This window comes from Haliotis rubra, unplaced genomic scaffold (genome assembly GCF_003918875.1).
Source record: "Haliotis rubra isolate DU_JTF1 unplaced genomic scaffold, ASM391887v1 Scf52, whole genome shotgun sequence".
Taxonomy (NCBI): Eukaryota; Metazoa; Mollusca; class Gastropoda; order Lepetellida; family Haliotidae; genus Haliotis; species Haliotis rubra.
This window is the reverse complement of record NW_025767213.1, coordinates 723793-740246: the sequence shown is the minus strand read 5'-3', so window position 1 is coordinate 740246 and position 16454 is coordinate 723793. Positions and strand designations below refer to the sequence as shown.

Sequence of the window (16454 nt, the reverse complement as noted above, 5' to 3'; positions counted from 1 at the left end):
GACGGTGGACATAGAGTTGTTGCTATGCCATGCTTATTGGGTTATGTGACATCTCTACTGTACTGGGTCAGGCTGTTGTCGAGAAGCTTCAGGGTGTCACAAGGGCCTGGCGCCATCTGCGGAAACACTCTCAGAGCGTGATCAGTTCATGTCGACAAAACATATTCAACAAATTCTCCGAAAAATAACTAGCCCCGCTTTTTAAAATCATTTGGTTCGTATTTAAATAGAATACAAAGCAGAGTATTTTTATTCCAATCTGTAAAGACAAACACATAATCTGCACATGATTACGTTTTAGTCTAATATCATGAGTGGCTTCCAATTCATGAATTACTTTCGATGGCATCATACGGATTTTCAAATAATAATATACCGTCAAAATACGAGGCAAATACCCAATTGGCATTTGCAAAAATATTTGAACGGACCAACATGGAGAAAAATGCGATCTTCGCTATAATCAGGTTTGAAATACACATCCCTGTGATCATGTCATGTCAGGAAACCGAAGAATTATGACGTCAGAATGTTTTACAACAAGGAAGTCGAAAATGGCGGAGTTAACTTGGCGAGAACGTTGTAGCGTGGTGCATCACGTCCACCGCTCTGATCTATGATACTGAAAGATGTCTGTGAAGTCGTTAACGTGTTTTGTGTCTCATGCACATGCCACCATGTTAGACTAACATACAGAATATCAAATCGTATTCTGCATTTTCTAATATATTATGCTTGAAATAACATAGCAAGGTTTTATGCAGGCAGTATACGACTCGGCGATAGAAAGGAATAGCATCAGTTAGTCCAGTATAAAGGATTGTAGCTTGCAACAGATGTGCGGTCTGAAGGCAGGTTCAGGTTCAACGTAGAAGTAGACGTTTGTTGCCAGGGTGTCGTCAGTGTGTGTTTACACAGGAACTATTATATATACTTTGTAATCTAGCTGTAAATAGTAGCAGGTCGACCTCTTGATATGTTATCATTATCTAAGACCTTCTCAGGGATAGTACAAGATAGAATCGATACGAGATGGATGTGGCAGTAAAGGGAACATAGGCAGCAAGTTGTCGGTCCTGTTGCCGGAGACATTCTCTTGTCAAGCATTGTACAAACATGAAAAATGAAGCAACATCAAGCTAATTGTTAGGATAAAGATTTCTTCTTGAATAAAACATATTATTTCTCAATAAATTTACAACTGAACTTTATGAATTTTATCAAATATACTAATTTTAGTGCTTTTAAAGCACACTGGCTACTTAAACTTAAACTGTTGAGTGTGACAATCACCTCAAAGTCAAGCAAGGTTTCCAGTTAAAACAGTTATGGACCGTCCCTTTGTTCTAGTTATGAGATGTTCGCCATGTTACTTTTAGGAGTAATTTCGGATTCCAGTCATGTTATTTACACAGTTAGCAGTATTTTCGGATCCCAGCCATGTAATACGGAATTCCAGGCGGTTAGTTTTGGATACGTATGGTTGCATAACATATGTTCATAAGTCTACGAAACTATCAACGAAAGTTCCAGTATCACCAATTGTTTTCAAGAGGTATATTCAGCAGTTATTATTAGCTATATTCGCAGCTACATAATCATATTTTCCTGAACGTTAAACACAGACTCACCCGTGATGGAGTTAGTTGTGGTTGCCGATATGGACAGGGGCAACAAATTGCTTGCCGTTTGTCCGTCAACTGACCCTTCGGATCAAACCATTTGTCCGCTAATGTACGTTTACAACAGGCCATAACGCGGAATGGTTCAGGGCACTAGACCACGATATTACTTTGATTGGTTTGGGCTGGTTGGGCTTGGCACTACCAAGGATCGCATTGCTGAAACGGCGGATTTATTCACAGACGCCGAAGCAGGCTAATGTATTGGCAAAGTCCCTTTTCCAAGACATGGTTTAATGACACGCCTGGACATTGTGTGTATTTTATATTTTCTAGAATAGTGAACGTGTACATTGTTGTATTTCGCTTAAAGTACATTTATGTTTTTATCTGGAGATCAAAGAAAGACATTTCCTTTCAAAATATATCCCCATAAAGGATACTTGTTGGTCGACTTGCTTTTTATGTAGTGTATGTTAAATGGTGCACACGGAATGATAATATCATTCATGAACACGACTTGTGTAATTGAGGGAAACTAAAATGTGACAAGTGCATCGTGAAATCACTGAAACATATACATAGTCAACGAGCTCCTGATGGAAAAAGCCTAGTTGCTAGTGCGCCAGGGAATTACTGAACCTACCAAGGGAAATGCAATTCCTATACTGGACGACCATGGTAAGGGGAGTTTTAATGAAGTCATTTAGTCAGTGATGACATATAAAACATGTCAGTTGTTACTTTCACGCATCCGTGTAGGTCGCGATTTAAAATCAATAACATTATTTACCATACTCGTCTTGTTTCTATTTAGCAGAATGTATGAAAACCATGCGGTTTTCAGTTTCTGAACGAAGAGTCAAATGTGTTACAGAAGCTACAACACGCCAGTCGTAATTAAATTTAAAATCATTTTGTCAGGGAAAACATGGTAGAAAAAGTAATGTCTTTAAATTCCGGAAACCATGTACTCGTCCTTTGCGTGGCCCCCCTCAAACGCGACGGTTTTGTCACAGGCAGCCTTTTCACTGAAACCAATTATTAAGGTTGTATTGAAAAAATGTGGAAGTCGCGTAATTGGTTAACCATTAGGAAATCAATTTGAAGTGTTTGTGACTCATACGTGAAGTATTTGTTGAGTATTTGACAATTTCCTTGAGTCTGTCCCGTAGGCAGCCACATTTAAAATGTAATGTTTCGGAATTTGTTGATACCTGGAAGCTTACCACTTATTTAAATCATGTTTCTCCACTTTCCTTAGGATATGTCATTAGCTATATTCAAAGAATGAAAATGTTAAGATGCAAGTGAGATGTGACAATAAAGGGCTAGGATAAAGCAGGCTAGGATAAAGCAGTGAACATGTACAGGGCATCACCACAAAGGTTGCTAGCAGTCTTTATTCTTGGTGCATGTCTTCTTTCAGTGCGCTGCATTCTTTACCTTCACATGGTCATTCGGCGCCTTCCTGTGCAAGTTCGTCCACTACATGCAGACGGTGTCGATGATCTGCTCTGTCATGACTCTTACTGTCATGAGCATCGAAAGGTAAGCAGAACAATAATGAATTGTGAGTTGTGGATGTGTCCACAGGGGCAGTGTAACGCTGTGTGTTGGAATCCCAAGTTTAGCACCGGTGGTATCCGTGACACGTCATGGACTCATCATATGCTACCCCAAAGACGTTTCATTCCGTGTTTCTCCCGGGCAATTCCCTACAAGATTCACATTCCAATGAATCTAGATGCCTCCACATCCACCACCACTGACATTTACATTGTCTCTTGAAACGTCCCCTGGAACGTCTTTGTAAACAGGCGTTGGCTGAGGCGGTTCATAGGAGGTTTGTTTTAACACGTACTGTGTGTTGAAAACCTTTGTAGTAAAGAACGGTATTTGACTACTAGTGTAAAGTGTAAGTTTATGTACCCGTAAAGAAAGTGGTATTTCCTGTATTAAATGGTGTTAGAGATAATTACTCTGCCTTAGTAATACAACATACACAGCACTGACTGCTTTCTCAGACTGAGGTTTTCTTGGTAGTGCATTCATATAAATGGTTTGATAAACGTTGATTAACCGTTCACGGACAACCAAGAACTGTCCTATACAGGTATACCCACTGGAATGTTGGCCTGGTGATACTTTGCATCATCATCGTAATGACGTCGACTTGTATTTCCCACACATTGCTGCCATGCATGATGTACATAGTTTTCATATTCCAGCTTTTTCCCCAATTACCCCACCCGCTGTGTACTGAGAGTGTTTGTAAACGATGGTAGTCTTCAGTGTTGAGTTACTGAAATGAAGGCACATTCTTGTGGACCTTCCTCAATAAACATTTGCACGACCATACATAAATGCTTTTTTAAAGGCTTTGAGCTATGGCTGTAGACGATTGTTTGCAAGACACTGGCTACGGTGAAACCCGACTAACATGGTGTTGTGTGTGTGACATAGACATCGATGGAATAATCCCAGAATGTTTTCACAGTAGCCGATGCAGAGCTTGCGTCACAGGAGATCAATTTGAAATCGTAATTACACGTACGTAACGTCCTGATAATTGCCTTTGTTTATTGCGGAAGGCAACAATGTCTGCACTGCTTTATGTACGTCCATGTTCCACGTGCCAATAAGTACATCGCTGCAAAGGTCATAGTTTATATTCAGTTAACTCAACAGCCATGGAGACACAATGTGTCCGTATAGAAGGTTAAAAGTGAAGATAAAAGTGAAAAATCAGCAAATTAACATTTGACATTGCAATGTTGAGGGAAAAATAGCCCTGATCGTGAATACGAAGCACACAATGTCATGCTTTCACAAACACTGACCATTTGACATGTCTTTATTTTGCGAGTCAAAGTTTAATACTGTATTCCCTTATACTCGACAAAGGGCAGACAGACCACCAGATCATTTTTATTCATGATAATATTTGTATCATATTTCGTGTGGTGTTTCATCCCTGTGTCAGTGAACTACAAAGTCAACTTTAAAGAGACAGGAGGACAACGGCGGGCTAATCGCAGCCCCTCAACTTTCACCTGAATGTCATGTGCACGTATTCTACCATTCTAGATATTTAAACCATATAAGAAATTTAACGGATCATGTAACACAAATCAGGCTACATGTGAGTGACGCGAACTGACAGTTCTATTGATGTTTTCTTCATTTGGAAGCAGATCGTCAGCTATACGTTCATTGAAAGTTTACTATGGATTTTTTGCCGGCTATTAGTGACCGCGATGGTGGTTTATTGACATCATATCCAGAGATTTCTTAACGAGGCAAGACAGCTTCTTCATGTCACCAGTTTCATGATGGGACATGATCAATCGGGTTTGAAACAGTTGGCATCTGCATGTATAAAACGTGCATTCAATGAAAATATGGCTTTTTATGTTTTAAGCATACGGTTTAGTCAAACTGGCACTGACAACATATTCAAGGTATGGAATGAATGGCAATTAGTATGTTATTGATCAATTGGATTAGTGTGACGTACAGACAGATTTTCGATATTGTGGAATGAGGGACAATTCGTTTGTTATTAATCCAATGGAGTATCGTGACGTAGACAGATTTTCGATATTGTGGAATGAGGGACAATTCGTATGTTATTAATCCAATGGATTATCGTGACGTAGACAGATTTTCGATATTGTGGAATGAGGGACATTCGTATGTTATTAATCAATGATTTATCGTGACGTATTTTGGATATTGTGGAATGAGGGACAATTCGTATGTTATAAATCCAATGGATTCGTGATGTAGACAGATTTTCGATATTGTGGAATGAGGGACAATTCGTATGTTATTAATCCAATGGATTATCGTGACGTAGACAGATTTTCGATATTGTGGAATGAGGGACAATTCGTATGTTATTAATCCAATGGAGTATCGTGACGTAGACATATTTTCGATATTGTGGAATGAGGAACAATTCGTAAGTTATTAATAACTTGGATTATCGTGACATACAGACAGGTTTTCGATATTATGCAATGAGTGGCAATTCGAATACAGCGTGGAACAACAAACTAAAACAATGTCCACATAGAAACACTGTTATTTTTATAGGGCCAAGCTGTGTCTGCTTGATGATTTAGAAAATACCTTCCTTGTACTTGCCGGTACGGGGCGCATTCCCGAACGACATAAAACAAAGATGTCCCGAAATGGGTTGTAAACGTCCTTTGGAGGCAAGTTTTATGACGTGTCAGAAAAAAATCCATTTCGGAAATGACTTCTGTTATGAGATTAGCAGTCACAATTACAAGAAACATCATACAAATCCTACTTGACGTATGAACTTTGCAATATGATATGCCGAACAGCAACATATTGCAATTTCGGAAATTAGATAGAGACCTACACTTTCATTCACACTATTGATTTCGGTTCAACGCACTAGCAATGAGACCTTGGGGTATCTTTTCGATGGAGGAAGTTGTTTCTTGTAGACGTAATGGAATTATATGGATTTGCAATCATTTCTTCTTGCAGGTTTATTGCAATATTGATGCCCCTCAGAGCCAAATATATCTGTACAAGTGCACATGCACGCGTCGTCATCTTCTTCACATGGGTTGTGTCTTTCTCCATGGCTACCCCGGTTTTAGTGATACAGGTAAGCTCGTTATAGAACACGTAAATGGCATTAATCAATTTCAGTTATGAATTGGATCCGTAATAACATCACGTGAAAGGGCTAGCATCTTCAGTTACGTCCACAGTTACGTTGAAAGTAGTTATGTCGTAGTAAAGAAATCAAACACAATTCTTTCTAAATACGAGCAATGGTAAATATACATACCCAAAGGCAAAAGGTATTGTTACACACAAAGACTAACAGAATCGGTGTTTTTACTGCCGCGAATGAAATGATACTACATGGAAAGGCAGGCGTTCCACTATGGTTCCAAACAACAGGCCATAAGAACAGCACCCCTGACCTATGCAAATGAGTTACAACACAGGAAATGGTTCACAAGTAAGTTCACATAGACAGTAGCGAGTGTGTCCACCTTGTGCATTGATGCAGGTCTAGCACCTTGGCCTCGATGAGACCACTTTACGACTATGAAAGTCCCGGGGAAGATCATTCAATATCCGAGGAATGATTTGACGGAGTTCTTGCAATGTTGTTATGGAGTATCGCCATACGTGCCAAATGATGTTTCTATGGCCGTTGAATGGACAAACGACGTCACACTGCGAGGTAGCAGACTGAAGCATGTCTGCAGCTCTCTATATCCCCCGAGGCTTGGCATGTAGAACTTGTTCCAGAACGATTAATGGACGTGTTTTGTTTTGACGCCTGCACTTTGATAGACTGCATGGAGTGGACATGATGAGCGGCTGGTTGACTGTCCATGTAAAGTGAACATTGCTGGCCATTTGCAAATATCATGCAATTCCAACAACAATTGCTTGGCTGTGTTTCTTAAAACATTGTAATACATGCTTCCTCTGGTTCACATCAAAAAGGTCCATGACTTTTGGGGTATGCAAAAACTGATGTTAATGTTCCAGAATAGATAAACACGAGAAAACAACATTCATCACTGTTACTGAATAGATTAACACGTGAAAACAACATTCATAACTGCTACTGAATAAGAAACTGCGCCAACAAACCAACCTCTATAGGATGCAGTGACCACATACACAGATCTGTTTATGAATGAGTTTCCGTTATATTAGATTCCTGCTGATATGAAAGACGGTCAAATCTCGCAAGTGTTTTTTTCTCAGTGCCTCCTGCTATTCCAATTTACATGCCTGTTGTCCGTTGAATGCTGTTACTGTTTGATGTTTCCAGACGCACCATGAAGTCGGGACAGTACGGAAGGCCTACTGGTGTATCAAGAAGTATGGTGACCCAAGTCTGGCCATCTTGTTTGAGTCGTACATGTTCATCATTATCTTCGTGGTGCCAGTACTGGTGATGGTGGTCGCCTACACGGGGATCTGCTGTGAGCTGTCGCGAGTGTCAGGCGCCAGATTGGCACTAGGTGTTACACAGTAAGTTACACACACTCAACCCAGGGGTCGTGAACAGCAGTCTCCAGCTTAAACAACAACTTGTAAACTGATTCAGCTATAGGTTACAGACAGAGTGTGTAGTTTATGCCTTATCTACTCTTGGCATTTACAAATATGTGATCTGCATTTGGTGGATTGATAACAGATTGGTTTTGTTGAACTGTACAAATGACGGGCCACACATTGTAGTTGCTATTTGTTTTATGAATTACCTTTACAAGCAGTTTTCGACAGGTTCCGTATTTGACGCTGAAAGTGAAAGTGAAATAACTTACAAACGTATCAAATGCATACAGGATGGTGTTACTGACATGGCAGATGGTTGTTAAGAGTCTGGGTTTGGTGTTAGGCAGTTTTAGTAATATTCCAGGAATATCATGGCGGGGAACACAAGAAATGGGTATCATTGTATCAATGTGGAGAAATCGAACTTGTGTCTTCGGCGTGACGAGTGAATGCTTTAACCACTAAGTTTTACATGCAAATGGAGTCGCGTTAAGTTGGCAAGTGTCGTCATGGTATACCGATTGATGTGTGTGATGCTTCATTTTAACATTGACAGATACATATATGTGTGTGACACCCTTTAATGATATTGTCCAATCTACGTCCAGTTACTAAGTTCATTACGTCATCTGCATGAGGCCATTATTACATAATTGTTTAAATTCTTACCTAACACTACCAGGTCAATAAATGAATTTGGCAGCACTTTCCGGCAGCACTGAAGTTTAAACTGTCATATGTTCCATTGCGAAGAAACTCACAACCCACAACTTTCTTTTGGGGGAAAGTATCAAACTGCATGACAAATAAACTGAACAGCCAGGTTTACTGAGGTCTGACTGAGATGTTAGTGATCTGCATCATTCTTATTGAGTTGTTAACATACGGTAAAACTCAAGACATTTCTTGACGTGGGTAGCTGCGTACTTGCTTATGCAGCGTTAAGTGATATTATTCTTGACAAATATGTGTTACATATCGTCTATATCAGTTCACAGAAATTATCGTTAACTTACGTCACCACAGAGAAGCCACACAGCTGCCTCCAACATGTATACACGCACATTATCTCGTCAAGTTTAGTGAACTCGACCAGAAGAACTACATGTCGTTTCAAACCCTAAGTTACCTTAGAATATCCTGACTTGGAACATCTAGACATCCCATGAAGCGGTAAGATCTGATCATATTTTTACTACGTTTACCACTTGGAACAAACACCGATACGTCGCATATCTTGTAATAGTTGTATATCTATAGAACTATACGCCTTGTTCGTAACAAATATTCGTACCCAATGTTCTCTATATGCGCCTGGGCTACGAGGGTCAAGTGTGTGTATAAAGTAATCACATTCCACTGTCCGGATATATGAAGGAGTTTGTAATTATCAAGCAATCATCAAACCTCGTCTGATGGTTATGATTACCTACCATTCTAGTCTTCCTCAATCTTCTCATCTTTCAACTTCGATCTGGTCTCGACGTATGTTCGCAGGGATAGTCACGTTCTGTACACTTCAATTACTGATATGGACAGGAACACTCCAGCCAGAGGGAGTGGCGGCTTTGGAAACGTCTTCTGTGTTCAACGGATTACCAGTTTGTAGAATTTTCAGTTTACAGGAGTTTAACTTTGTCAGACTTGTTCCCTTGTCCCAGTCTGTGTGGCAAATATTTGTCCAGATACTGTAGTGTAAACAAAGGGGTGTGGCAGTGGCATCGTAAACAAGGCTGCCACACCCAGTCTCCAAGACATCTGGATGTGAACGTACGGCCGACTGATAATGCTGGATGATTCTTGGGCTGTTTGTTTCCTTGTCCAACTTGCATATTCGATTAACATGCTGTTACATTATATCAAGTACTAATATAAGTACTATATTAGAAATAGTAGAATTACACGAGTACAATTCCATAAGAGATCATCTGCACCCCATCCATGTACCCATGTACCCGTGTACCCGTGTGGCACGGGCACACACTGATAGTATTACATGCTGACAATATACCGATGGCAGGACCCCAGTGCCATATGTGGGTTGCCTTTTCCGCGCGGTAAAGGAGGTTTTGGCTATTTCGGTCATGACTAAATTGTATTCTGTCCAATTTCACCCAGGAACCCTGGTACTGAATTTGAAATCTAAGTAGAAAGACATTAGCGGTAAGACATACGAGCGGGTCAGGTGGCTGATGGGACTGTACTGATGATTACGACTGGGGCAGAATTATGCTCTGTAATCTTGTATAGATCAGTTACAACAAGCCTTCGGATCGAATTTTGTGGTTCACGCTATCTTTTCGGGAATGTTTTTCTTCTAATTCTCCTTCAGGGGACATGCTCCAAGCGTCCCCTACATAACTTCAACTTACCTTCATGTGAACACAGATAACATTATAACGGAAGTGAAACTGAAGTTTCAATGAATGCGTTTGAATTTACAAAATACGCCATATCATGGCGATCTGTAGATATCGAATTAGGTCATGGCTCATCAGAGGTTGACAGGCATCGTCAATGACAGTTGACTGACAGACGGTCAGCGCGATCACACATTCTGACCAACTGATCCCCATTTGCCGGCTTTTGTTACAAGGCATTTCTTCTGCTTCAGAACTCCCACAGGGCCTCCAATGTAATGGTTTCTCATCAGAGGTTAAGCTGAAAATCACCTCTTTCAAAGCCAAATATTCTAGACATTGATTGACGTCTGATAGTCGAACATTCGCGGTGGTCACCGGTCGACAGATAACAGTTTTCCAAAGTGTTCTAGACATCATGGAGCTTCGCTTTCTAGATCTTTCTACAGTTACATTAACTTGCACAAAATAAAATAAAAATGTTTCTCGGTGAACTCACATGAAACGTTCTCTCAATTGTAGCATCAGAGGAACTAAGTTGAAATGCAATTTATATACAAGTACTTGAACATATGACAGTTGAAGCAATCAAACGTATTTCCTGCCATTAACTGGCAACCATGAATATAAATATAATTGCTGAGACGAAACGGTTATTGACTGACGTATTTCTTTCTAGCAACACGCATCCCCTTGTATACTGTGACTAAACTATCAGCACTGCTTAGATCTGACACTCATTGTGATTAATATTCTTTTGACATCATGGCCACACAATTGGGAATAATGTAACACTTTATGCACTGCCTTTAAGACCAGAAACCTGATTAAACTCTGGAAAAAAAGTGTCGAATCTGACTCTCGTTCAATATAGAATATTTTATTGCACTAATCAAGAAACACATGAAATCGTTCGTCACTCACAAACAAGTCCCATCTCAACAGCTTTCGTTTCAAGGCTGGAAAAGACTTCCTTAACAGATTCACATCACAGTTTCAATTTCATAGCCGTTCTGTGATCTAAACTAGATACTGCCTTTTTAGTGCAAGTGTGAATACTTCAGGGTATGCTAGGAGGCACAAATCCTTGGTCGTTGCCCTGGGCCACTATTGTTTAACAGTGTAATCAAGTACCAAGCCCCGGGTTTTCCAGTATGTGTATTTGCAGTAAATCTGCCTAGTTTGGCTAATCACAGACATGCGGGTTCTTCGGGCAGTACCACTCAGCTATGGGAACGTCCATGTTATTCCTGATTTCCGATGTCAGACGGATCAAACACTGCAGCTGTACATAGCTAGGAGTCAATAATTGCTGCTTGTCATCACGGTCAGCAAGTGCTCTTTAGCGTTAGTCCTTTCTCTGCTCAAGTTGACTTCTAACGTATATCTTTATTAGAATGTTTAACGGCTAATTCCGATTTTTAGGTTTCTACATCCGTGGTGTGGGTGAATAAGTTTCTAACTGCATTGTGCCCGTTTCTATTTTATAGAGTATTGACCAGAGAAATCCATGACGTAAAACACAAGTCAGTGATCCTCGCCATGGAGTTTTCTCAACTATTCTTATGATAGGATTGTAGTACTATGTTCTAGCCTCTGAATATGTCCTTTACAACACGTTCGGTGGGGTTGCCTGGTGGTACAATCAATCGTCGCGTTCAACTTTCCACAACTGTACAATGTGTGAAGCCCGTGTCTGGTGTCCTCCGCGCTGTCATATTTCTGGAATACTGCAATAAGGGGCCTGAATTCATACCCACTTAATCACTTAAGACAACTTTTTTCATTTGATTTTAAATTGGTATGGAGAAATGAAAGGAGAAGAGAATTAGGTCAGGTAATTATTAACATATTGTGTTGTCCTTCATTGTGGGTGCTCTTTCGTCTTCAAACAATAACCATATTGCACGGTACATACTGCAAAATAAGCCTAAGGCGATTTACAATTTACAAAATATTCTTTCAACAATGTCATTTTCCTCTGTCTCAGACTAAAGCGTTCATTTGTTACATTGGCCGGCTGTCAAACATTACATAGTCCTCTCTAGCCCTTCCCTCAGTTTCGCAACCTTACATTGACCTACAAATCTGACGGATTGGTCACCATGAGATGTTTCGTATTAAACCCGACCCTCTGGTCCCTCCGTGAGGTTAGTTTGGAGCTGAACCCAAAGTGACACAGGTCGTGGATGGTTCGTGCCGACATAAATACTGTACTTGTAGGGCGTCTGAGTTTCAGAGAACCTGAGTGTAGTCAAGGGAAAGGTACAATGAAGAAAACTCAAACTACTTAATATAACGTACTTCAGTAAAGTCATACCTACTTGATGAAGTTAATGTCTGGTCTGCTATGAAGGATACTTAAATGTGATCACAATAGATCCAGCTTTAAGGACGCTAGTCATTGCACAACAGGTGGATGGAAGTTTCGTACTCCTTCTTGTACTAAAGGAAAAATGTAACCGTGATTCATATAAAGTGTAATTAATATTATACTCCGAAGTCAGCAGTGCATCCGTGCATCCGAAAATATCTCGATTTGGTCGTGATTTACCATTCAAGCGTGTTCGCTTGTGTACACGGCACAATTCGGATGTTTGGTAGCTTATTTCGAGTATGACCTTAAATGTGCGAGCAGTACTCAGTGATAGATTGTTAGACCGTAAATGTCGTTTACGCAATGCTATGACATGCCAAAAGCAACGATATGCCTGCAATATGATCTCTTAGGAAAGGGAAGAAACACAATATGATCTCTTAGGAAAAGGAAGAATCACAATATGATCTCTTAGGAAAGGAAGAAACAAAATGTGGTCTCTTAGGAAAGGGAAGAAACACAATATGATCTCTCAGGAAAGGGAAAAAACACAATATGATCTTTGGAAAGGGAAGAAAAACAATATGAAACACAATATGATCTCTCAGGAAAGGGTAGAAACACAATATGAAACACAATATGATCTCTTAGGAAAGGGAAGAAACACAATATGATCTCTTAGGAAAAGGAAGAAACACAATATGATCTCTTAGGAAAGGGAAGAAACACAATATGAAACACAATATGATTTCTTAGGAAAGGAAAGAAACACAACATAATCTCTTAGGAAAAGGAATAAACACAATATGATCTCTTAGGAAAGGAAGAAACAAATGTGGTCTCTTAGGAAAGGGAAGAAACACAATATGATCTCTCAGGAAAGGGAAAAAACACAATATGATCTCTTTGGAAAGGGAAGAAAAACAATATGAAACACAATGTGATCTCTCAGGAAAGGGAAGAAACACAATATGATCTCTTACGAAAGGGAAGAAACACAATATGATCTCTTAGGAAAGGGAAGAAACACAATATAATATCTTAGGAAAGAGAAGAAACACAACAGGGAAGTAACACTCGACGTGTGACGTCACGTCAACATGATAACAATATTCGGTTGGTGCATCTACAGTGTCGATACCAAATACCATATTAACAATTCTAGGTCGAGACCAATTGGGGGCGGAATCGTACACACCCTTTTATGGAGTACAACACCGACATATCGACGTCCATGGAACGCCCTAATTTGGTTACAGGTCTCCTTCAGGCAAGACTGGCTAGTACAATGTTCACAGTTGAATCCTGGTTTCATCTGGACTGCTCGTTCTTCTGCTCTTGGGGTCGTGCAAGAGTCTAAAAGGAGAATGTTATAGCGACGCCATGGATAACGTCCGCCCACACGATAAACAGATTTGTAGATCACCATAAAATAGATGTCGAGCTATGGCCTGTTCTTTCCCACACCTCTTCTCCCCATGGCTGCCTCGTCAGTATCACCGCCAATGGCGGTCAGGCATTACACTGTGCCACTGTTAGGTTTGCTGGTACCAGGTCTCGGTGTTGTCAATATAGTAAGTTGTTTTGATAAAGCAATGGTCAGACAAATAATGAAATAATACATTGTTGTTTTAAAAAACGATTATAGTTACTACATACATCATCGTTACCCTACATGTAGAGGACAGTTACCTTTTTCCGTTAGCATAGATACATATATCCTCGCACTGGCAGCCAATGTTTTCGTGTAAACCCGATAGGTTGCAAAGCTTTATATGCAGATAGTATCGAGGGCTTGCCCAACCTTTTTAGCAACAATCATGTGTAAGCCCGGGCTTTTTTTATAATAGTAGCTACGCCCCTGACTGGTTATCATTCCAAAGTCTCGAAACATCTCGGTAGGCAACATGTAGATTAGACTCCATAACTTAGATCATGTAAAATGTTCAGTTGCCGTACTCGGTGGTAATAACCCGGGCCAATGCCAGTCAACAGCTATGCAAGTGTAAACAAAGTCCAAATCATAATGTGACCTTAAATCGCTTTCAAAATGCTGCAATATTTAAAATAAAATGACGACACGTGAAACCGACAATTTTCCCACAGCGATTGACTACCCTGAAGGACATTCACTGCATGTGACTTGATCCCCCGGGCTTCGCCCCACATCAGCAATCTCAGACGTGCTCCCCAAAATACACTGTTTGCCAAAATGGATTGCAAATCCGCTCTACGATGATTAATGTTTTCTACTGTGAGGTAATCTTTGCCACTAGCCCCATCGCATAGATTCCCGACAATGAATTCTGTAAAGACAGTAACACAGGCTTGAGTTTTCGGCCTCGTCTACTTCCCCCTGTTAGATTAAAGAGCACGGGTTGCAGCATGTGTTTATCCCGCCAGGAGGGGCTAACTTAGACATGTCTGGTGATGTAATTCACCCTGGTAATTTTTGCTGTCCATCTGCCTCATATGTTATGTCAGAATCTGCTGCTCAGGCCTTTGATATCACTTCATGTATTCTTTGTTATGTTTAACGACTGCTGGAAATACCATGTCTTCTTTGACTAATGATTGAAATACTTGCTGATGCAGAATAAATGGGGTCATGACTCCATTAAGTTATCAGTCTTGATCATCTGTTGTTCTCGTCACGATATGGCTGAAATATTGCCGATGTGACGATAAATATTAACTCACTCACTCACTCACTTGATCATCTGTTAAAGTATGACATGTAAAGACAACAGGTGTAAGATACGTCAGTGTTGACGTGTTGGCCGTCTCGGGGATTGCTCGGCCTGCCAGTCTACATGAATCAGTCAATTACCAACATGAATCTTGATTCTATACACGCTCACATTTTACCCTAATTATAAGAGTTACAAGTTCAACGATATTCAAAACAAGCCAATATATGTAATAGGTAATGTATATATAATATTTTGCATGGTACAAGAGCGCGTTCTGTGGTATCTAATGGTAATGGCACATATATACTGAACTGTTTTACACTTTTGGTTTAAACCGAGCTGCTAGTCAACTGGTTAACTAGCCACTGTCACATATAAGATGAAGACAGACTCGAGGACCCATTTGGCTTGGTCCCAGTGGGTGTCCTTGATGGAGACAGACTCGAGGACCCATTTGGCTTGGTCACAGTGGGTTTCCTTGATGGAGACAGACTCGAGGACCCATTTGGCTTGGTCACAGTGGGTTTCCTTGATGCAGACACACATCCTGTTCATACTGTCAACGCGTATACATGTCGACATTGGAACTAGCTCAGAATTATACGTTCAAGAAGACGAACGAATACGTTGAGTCCCAACTTCTTTAGTCGGTTATAATACAATGAACAGATTACATTAAGAAATATGTCGAGTAGTGATTAATACTCTACTATGACGGAAGCACGGATAGCCTACTCACGGCCGTACACACAAGTGCAGTCGGAGTACCTGACACTATAGATGTGAACATATAGATCATTATAGACGACAACAGACAGATAAAGAAACAACAATAGACAGATAAAGAAACAATAACATTGCTTTGGGATAACTGTTGTCATGGCAGACACGGTCAAGAGGATGACCAGTTATGAATATAAATGTCATAATAAAGCTTGTGTGGCACAATGTGGAGCAGCCTTATTTACACCAACGAGATGAACATCAACACTTTACAACAGTGAAGCAATCGAAAAGCTATAATGTTGAAGGATAATACCTTGTCAAAACAGAGTACCCCATAGTCACTCTGTGACAGTACTCACCAGCTTCGACATGGAATAATGAGCATAATATATATATATTGTCGGGCGGTATTACACGAACTGTATTAAACACAGAAAACAGGCCACCACAGTGACAATAATGAGGAAAAGTGAGAGATAGATCTTGACTTGACGTGCGATATACTGTTCTTGTCCTGGAGTCACGTATAGAATCCGATATCTAATGTATTTAGGTGATGTAGGAAGTGTACCAAGCACTGACTCATACAGGACGTCACGCGTGTCGGCGAAAAGCATTATTCCTATATACTAGTGCTGAAACTTGACCACATCTCATGTAC

The 16454-nt window shown here is 40.3% G+C and overlaps 1 protein-coding gene across 1 annotated transcript in view; it reads left to right on the top strand.

Moving 5' to 3' along the window:
* Nucleotides 1-16454, top strand: part of LOC124292520 (QRFP-like peptide receptor) — a 41701-nt gene that overhangs the window by 19855 nt on the left and 5392 nt on the right. The window contains exons 2-4 of the mRNA XM_046729639.1: nucleotides 3052-3173; nucleotides 6150-6273; nucleotides 7468-7670. Of these exons, the coding sequence (XP_046585595.1) occupies nucleotides 3052-3173; nucleotides 6150-6273; nucleotides 7468-7670 (449 nt within the window). The remainder of the gene's footprint in view (nucleotides 1-3051; nucleotides 3174-6149; nucleotides 6274-7467; nucleotides 7671-16454) is intronic.